This window comes from Hibiscus syriacus, unplaced genomic scaffold (genome assembly GCF_006381635.1).
Source record: "Hibiscus syriacus cultivar Baekdansim isolate YM2019G1 unplaced genomic scaffold, ASM638163v2 tig00110814_pilon, whole genome shotgun sequence".
In the NCBI taxonomy this organism is placed as follows: Eukaryota; Viridiplantae; Streptophyta; class Magnoliopsida; order Malvales; family Malvaceae; genus Hibiscus; species Hibiscus syriacus.
Window position 1 is genome coordinate 198,900 of NW_024062872.1, and position 7,803 is coordinate 206,702.

The following is a 7,803-nucleotide window of genomic DNA, read 5'->3' on the forward strand; positions in this document are numbered from 1 at the left end:
AAATACCCTAAATTACAATGACTAAAATTGAAATTTAACCATTGTCCAAATTCAACAATTGTGTATTACCTTTTTGACAATTGTATTCGGTGGATTAATTAGTTTTTTCTTTCAACATTTGCATTCTACTTTCGGTGTATGCCAAATATTCAACAATAATTTCCCATAAATTCGGTTGAAATTATATGTGATATATGTTTGATCCTTATACGTGGTATGATAAACATAAACAATTTCAAAAATGCCAAAACTAGGTTCATGGAACATCTCAATCCCATGTTTGATCAATACCAACGTTACTAATTACAAGGAAAAAAAACCTAAATTATTCAAAGCTTTTAATAAGAAAAAAGTAGAAGTAGAAGACTCAACAAACATTAGGGAGATATTAATTTGAGTTGGATCATATAAGCATCCATGAGAAGTAGCATTCAACTGGTTTCGAATGCGAAAATACAAATCTATATAAACAAAAACCATTAGTATAATAAAGCATAGCCTAGCCGGATTTGTTGTCACATCGTTTTGTCCGAATAAACACCTCGGATTACAAATCCTTTAATCACATGAAACTATATATGTCTATAAGAAAAAAGTTCAAATTTTGCAGGGAGCAATCTCAAGAGGTCGTTGGCCGTACCTAAATGCAAAATTTTACCAAAGTCAGAAGAAGAAGAAGAGTTTTACATATTTATTATGAAATTAAAAGTATGAATTTAAATTACAATTTATAATATAATACGATTCTCAAATCTCAATGCAATACCTTGGGCATGAATCTTTAAGACATTTTGGTCGTACACTTTTGGTACAGAATTTTGGTTCCTTGTGCCAAGGTGCTAACCCTAAAATCACAGTTGACATCCAAGTCTCTCTTCCAAAGCTTTAAGATCCAAACGTTGAACACCAATGGACATTCCAGTTTCAGTTTCAAAGAGATTTGACGTTTCGTCTTTTTGTCGCTGATGCTCTTCTGAACATTAAGCGGCACCGTTTTCGATTTCAAGCCATGGATTTTAATATTGACGTTGCTTGAAACGCCGGCCTCTTGTTTGAGGCCCGGAAAGTCTCCGAATCCGAGGTTTTTAATCCAGAAATCGAGGATGGCGCCGTCTTTATCTGATTTGCATTGGACCCCCATCTTTTCATTCGGATTCTTGGCTTTCAGAGTCACATCATACGTGGGAGAACTGCCCTGTTTCTGTTGCTTTACGTGGAGCTTTGTGACGGCGAAACTGGGGGGTTTAGGGCTGAAGATGAAGTAAATCGACGTTAGGGTTCCGCATATTATAACGCCGAGGAGGAGCAAAACAATGACGAACCATAAAAAGAAATTGCAAAAATTCCCTTTTCCTTTCTTGCCTTTGGCCTTGGCCTCCTCGCGGTAGCGGTTAACGATGCCATCATTCTCGGGCGGTGGGACGCGGTAGATTTGGTCTTTAGGGACTTGGACGACGTAGGTGGCTAAGGGGTGGCCCGGAGGGGGAGGTAAATTCATGTTGGTTGGGGCGGCGGCGTGGGATGTCGGCGACAGCAACCGGTTACCGGCGGAAGACGCGACGACCCGCTCATCCTCCATGGGAGAGATGGGGTGCGAAAGAAATGGTTGAGGTGACAAAGGAGAAGGGGGAGGAGTAATTTAGGGCTTGCATGGGATGAGGTTGTTTCTTTGAGGTTGTGTGGTTGGTTTTGCGTTGAGATTGAATGTTTCTGTTAGGTATAAACAACGCATTTCCTTCTCTCTCTTTTTCTTTTTTCAGCTTTTTCTCTTTTAAATTAGTTTTCATTCGGTTCGAAGAACATGCTTCTATTTTTGGATACACATTGCATTTTTATTCTTGAAACTTCTCGTTTTTATCTTATACAATATTTTATTTTTATATAACTACCTTTTTTTAAAAAAATTGTATGTTTTCTAGAAAGGTTTGTACATTTTTTTTAAGAATAACTACTTCATAAAAGTATTAAAATATATAATTTCATGATTTAAATTGAGAAAAGTATTTCATTAATCGGCGGTGGAAAAATATTCCATAAGTAGGATTTTTTGAAGTACTTTTAGGTTTGAAATTTTTTCTCTCAAAAATTGTGTGTGTTTTTTTAAAATTAAATCTTCATCAATCATTTTAAATCATGTACGATTAAATATTCATAAAATTATTTATAGAATTCTTTTTGAAAATATAATTTAAGAGGTTTGAGTTTAAAATCGAAGTAAAATTAGATTCTATCACGAGTGGAGAAGATTAAAGCACTCTCACAAGTCATTATGCTCAAAATTGATGTTTTTTATGTTATCTCAATTTTTAAGAAAATATAATTATAAGTTTAAAATCAATTTATGATCTATTGAATGAATAGGATGTAAGTTGAATTAATAAGGTGAACCATTTTAAAAGCTAATACTTTCATTTTTTTTAAATATCCACTTAATTTTGTAAAGGATATTATCTTATCACAAATAATTAATAAGATAACATTTTAATAAATTAATAGACTACCTCAATTATCGTAACACAACAATATTATCTTAATTTTTCAAAAATGAATAAAATAATATTTTTTTTTACAAATAATTAAAAAGATAACACTCTATTAAGTCCGGAGACAACTCCAAAAATTATCATAATAAAACAACATTCTTTAAAATTGTTACAAATGCATAAGAATTAAATAAACAAATAAAATGTCATGCCGAGGTTTGAACTAAAATAAACTGAAAATTAAAAGGAAAAAATAATAGTCATTCATGCAAAAAGGACTAAATTGAAAACTTATAAATCAGAAGATATAAAATGGAATATACCCACAAATAAATAAATAAATAAAAGATTTGGGTGACATAAGTTGGGTCCGTCCGTAGGTTAAAGCGCAGACCCTTCTTGGGCTAGGCCTGACTCGATCACCTAATATAAATATATATTTTTAAAAAAAATTATATTTCCATCTTCCATTAAAAAAATATTTTCTTCTTTCAAATTCCTCTTCAAAACTCCAGAAATCGATAAGTTGTCGATACCTGAACTGCAGTAGCTCGTCAACGACAAAAAAATTCCTAAATGCTCCTTTCCAAAAGTCCTCATAAAATATAATGCCTTGTCATTTTCAACTTGAAATTTCCTCTCCTCGTATAAAACCGGAACAAAAAAATAAATATACATATAAATTTATATTCAATTTAATTAATTTCTATAATCGAGTGTAAGAAAAATAACATTTAACAAATTGAAATTTCATGTCCTGATTATTAGGATCACTTCCACTGTTCTTAAATTATAACAATATAGTAAATTGCATATTAATATACAAAATAAGAGCTTCCAAGAGTTTAAAGTTTCAATCCAATGGCGACCACAAAGCAGTTTATATTGCCTTTATTCCTCCTCTTCCACTCCTCCTCCATTGCTCGCTCCGTAAGCAAACCTGCCGCATTATCTCTGTTGCAACTCCATGTCTAACGTGTCTTTTTTTTTTTAGTGCATGCAGGACGATGAAGATTGTGTTTACTCAATCTAAATAAGAACCGGAACCATCATCAAAGGCGGAACAGACTCCGTCATCAGCCTAACATTCTATGACGCCGCCGGCCAAATCGTCAATATTAGTAACCTATAAGCATGGGGAGGGTTAACGGGGGAAGGGTACAACTATTTCGAACGCGGAAACTTGGATATTTTCTCGGGTAGGGGACGGTGCTTGACTGCTCCTGTATGTGCAATGAACCTAACATCGGACGGTTCAGGTCCGTTCCATGGATGGTATTGTAACTACGTGGAAGTCACCATGACCGGCATCCATACCCCTTGTACACAGCAGCTGTTCACGGTGGAGCAATGGTTGGCGCTCGATACTGTGCCATTCGACCTCACTGTTATTAGGAACAATTGTCACGCTGCGGCTAAAGCTGATCATCAGAAATCTGAAATGTAGATCAAGCTCCTGACGAGGGGCTGTAATTAATTAGTATCAATAAAATTAACAGGCAAACAATGGTGATGATTAGTGGGGCAACATATAAATTTTTTTGAAAAGACAAGCATGGTATAAGCCCCTGCGAAGGGAAACAATGAAATGTAATTAAAGATGAATGTAAATTAATAAAATATCTTCAATGTTATAATTTTAAAACAAGGACAATAAACTAAAAGATGTGAGATAAAAAAACAAAACAATTATACTTCATATTTAACTTTGTTTCTTACAACTTGTACATCATGTTGGTAATGTTCAATCCCGCATAGAGTTGGAAACACTATCGAGAATGAGTATTTAAGGCTTGCAATAGAGAACAAGGGAAATCTCGCGCGCCGTCGTCGCCGTCTCGTGGTGATACATGTCTTCGACACGTCCGTGTGATTGTGGTAATTCATCTTCAACATAAATTTTCTCTAAAAGAACAAATGAAAATGTGAAAGATTTTTCTAATTAGATGTCTGAAATTAAGTTGTTAATATCCTGAGTTATAGGAGTTACATGATTTAATTTTAGGATGTTTCAGCAGTTATAATAGGGTTTAATTTCATAATTAAAATCATATATTAATCTAATTTTTTGTTAGACAATTATACCCCTATTTCTAGCCTATAAATAGAGAGTTGTATTCAACTTCTTAACTCACTCCACAATTTACTATTCACTCACTTAGTGTTTCTAAAGCTATTCTCTCTATACTTTCTGATAAGAAGTGCAATACCGCCAACAATCTATTCCAGTTTCAGGTGTACGAAATTTGGAGCGATTATGTTAACCTCGGGGGACGATCCGCCTATTAGAGCGATTACACACATCAGAGCGAATTCGTTTCTAAGGCAGTGATTTTTATCACGACACGGTTTATGATTACAACTTTTTAATTATTATTTATTTTTCCAGTCAGTGCTAACGGTGTGATTTTGCAGTCCATATTTCCAACAATTTAGAAACGAAATCATATAAACTGTAAATATGACATCACCTTTGAGCAAGTTGATTCCCGATCTTTCCAAGCTCAATGCACTTGATAGAAAGAATTATTGAAGATGGTCCCAAAGAACCTTGATATTCTTCGAGCAACTTGACCTTGATTACGTGCTACTCACGTTGCTACCTACTATGCTGCCAACCCTATTTGTCAAAAACGATACTAATGCGGTTCTAAACGATGTTACCTTAGTCGTTGTTGCTGCTATCGTCGCTACCTACGAGTAATACGAGAAGGACAATAAAACGGTGCGAGGACACCTGCTCTGTCACATGTCAAACAAATTGTTTGATATGTTCCTTAGAGAAAGAAATGTCAAGGCAATTTTTGGACACTCTGGAGAAGAAGTATGGTGTTGATGATGTGGGCATCAAGAAGTACATCGTCAATGAATGGCTTAAATTCTAGATGATAAACGACAAGTCAATAGTGAATTAAGTTTATGACCACGAGAACTTGGTTGTCGACATCATCGTTGAAGGAATGAAAATGTGTGAGGTGCTTCAAGACAATGTCCTCATCGAGAAGCTGCCAAAGTCCTGGTTTGACTACCGTAATTCTATCAAACATAAAAAGAGAGATATTTCACTTGAGGAGCTGGTGGGCTATATGAAAATTGAGAAAGCCAATCAGTTAAAAGATAAGGTTGTTAATTCCCTTAGTAATTTATCTTTTAAAGCTAACTTGGTTGAATCCATATTCAAGAGGATCATGAAACGAGGGAATCGAAACAATAAAACTAAACCTCAGAAGGCTGCCAACTTCAAGAAATATGGAAAGGCCAAACCTGAAGGAAAGACACTTAAGTGCTATGTTTGCGGTATAGCCGGCCATAAAGCTTATCAATGGCAACACCACTCAGACAACTAGAATGACAAGAAGCCACAGATGCACATTGTGGAAAAGGATAATGACATAATTGCTGCGGTGGTTTTAGAAGTCAATCTAGTGTAGAACAATTCTGAATGGGTGGTTGATACTGGAGCTTCAAAGCACTTATGTGCAAGGAAGAATTTTTTCACCGAGTTCGAGGATGGGAACGAACGCATGTACATGGGGAACTCTAGCAGCTCTGATGTGCTAGGCAAAGGCAAGGTTTTATTCAAGTTAACTTCTGGTAAAACTCTGGCCTTTAATAATGTTATGTATGTATCTACCTTGTGTATAAATTTGATAAGTGGTGGCCTTTTGAATAAGGCAAACATTAAGTTAGCTTTTGAGATAGATAAACTTGTATTTTCCCGAAATAGTGATTATGTTGGGAAAGGTTTTTTAAACGATGGTTTATTTGTCATAGAAACTCAACTTAATGAAAATAAAACTACTAATTCTGCTTACATTGTTGAATTTGTTGATATGTGGCATGCAAGATTAGGGGACGTAAATTTTCATGCTTCAAAGAAATTGATGAATATGAATGTTCTACCTAAACTAGACATAACTAGCTTTAACAAATGTGAAATTTATGTAGAAGCCAAGCATGCTAAACCTCACTTTACTATTGTTTCTAATGGAAAGACTGAATTTTTAGAACTCGTCTATATTGATCTAGCAGACTTTAGAAACACTGAAAGTAAAGGAGGAAAATACCACTACATAACTTTTGTAGATAATTATTCAAGATACACAAAAGTTTATATCCTTAGAACTAAAATGAGTCTGAAAACTTCTTATTTATAAGGCATAAGTTGAGAATCAATTAAATAGGAGAATTAAACGACTTAGATTTGATAGAGGTGGTGAATATGGATCTAATTTCTCAAAAGATATTTGTGAGAAGAATGACATAATTCATGAAACTTTAGCCCCTTATTTTCCTCAACAAATTAATACATCTAAAAGGAAAAATAAAACTTTAAAAGAAATGATGAACTCATTATTAATAAGTTCTAGGTTATCTAATAACATGTAGGGGGTCTGGATATACTTCAAAACCCCCTATACGAATTGTGGAAAGGATATGCTCCAAATCTACAGTACTTGAAAATGTGGTGGGTCTGAATAAAGTGGGTTTGTCAGACTTTAAGAAATCCACTATCGAACTTGAAATCGTTAATGCAGTGTTTATAGGGTATACTACAAATAGTGTCACATACAGATTCATGCTTCTATAAGATTATTCTATTTGTGAGTCAAGGGATGTTGTTTTCTTTGAAAATATTTTTCCTTTAAAGAAACCAAGACTAAATGTCGAAACAAAAATAGAAAATATTCCCTCCACTTCTTCTAGTATACCTATTAGGTCTTCTTAAGAGATTGTTTTCGAGTCTAGAAGAAGTAAAAGACAAAGAGTTGAAACTTCTTTTGGACCAAATTTTATTACTTCCTTTATTTCTTAGATAAATGATTTAGACTCTCTTTCTGATCCTATAGCTTAAATATTTCTGTTAGATGAGGATCCTAAAACTTACGAAGAAGCTGTAAGATTTATCGATGCTAGTTTATAGAAAAACGTTATCAATGATGAATCAGAATTGATAATGTCTAATCATACTGGTAATTAATTGACTTGCATAGGGGATTCAAACCAATCTGCAATAAATGGGTCTTCCGGAAGAAATTGAGGCCAAATGGTTTGATCCAATGATACAAGGCAAGACTAGTCGTCAAAGGGTTCACTTAAAAGTTTGGTTTAAACTACTTTGATATTTATTCTCCCGTTATGAAAATCTCAACGATCCGTGCATTATTTGCACTAGCCTCTATTCACAAATTACAAGTACATTAAATGGATGTTAAGATTGTATTTCTGAATCAGGATATAGATGAGGAGATCTACATGAAGCAATCACTAGGTTTCCAAGCACTTGGTATGGAAGGCAAAGTCTGTAGACTTAAAAAGC

At 34.3% G+C, this 7,803-nt stretch overlaps 1 protein-coding gene and 1 pseudogene across 1 annotated transcript; one reads left to right on the forward strand and one right to left on the reverse strand.

Moving 5' to 3' along the window:
* Positions 1-561: 561 nt before the first annotated feature.
* LOC120141847 (NDR1/HIN1-like protein 13) lies at positions 562-1,742 on the reverse strand. Its single transcript, XM_039156622.1, has 2 exons — positions 767-1,742; positions 562-640 (listed from the first exon to the last, which is right to left on the reverse strand). The coding sequence occupies exon 1, from the start codon at positions 1,577-1,579 to the stop codon at positions 782-784; it is 798 nt and encodes a 265-aa protein (XP_039012553.1). The 5' UTR covers positions 1,580-1,742; the 3' UTR covers positions 562-640; positions 767-781.
* A 1,602-nt stretch (positions 1,743-3,344) lies between these two features.
* On the forward strand, positions 3,345-3,930 carry LOC120141862 (annotated as a pseudogene).
* Positions 3,931-7,803: the final 3,873 nt, after the last annotated feature.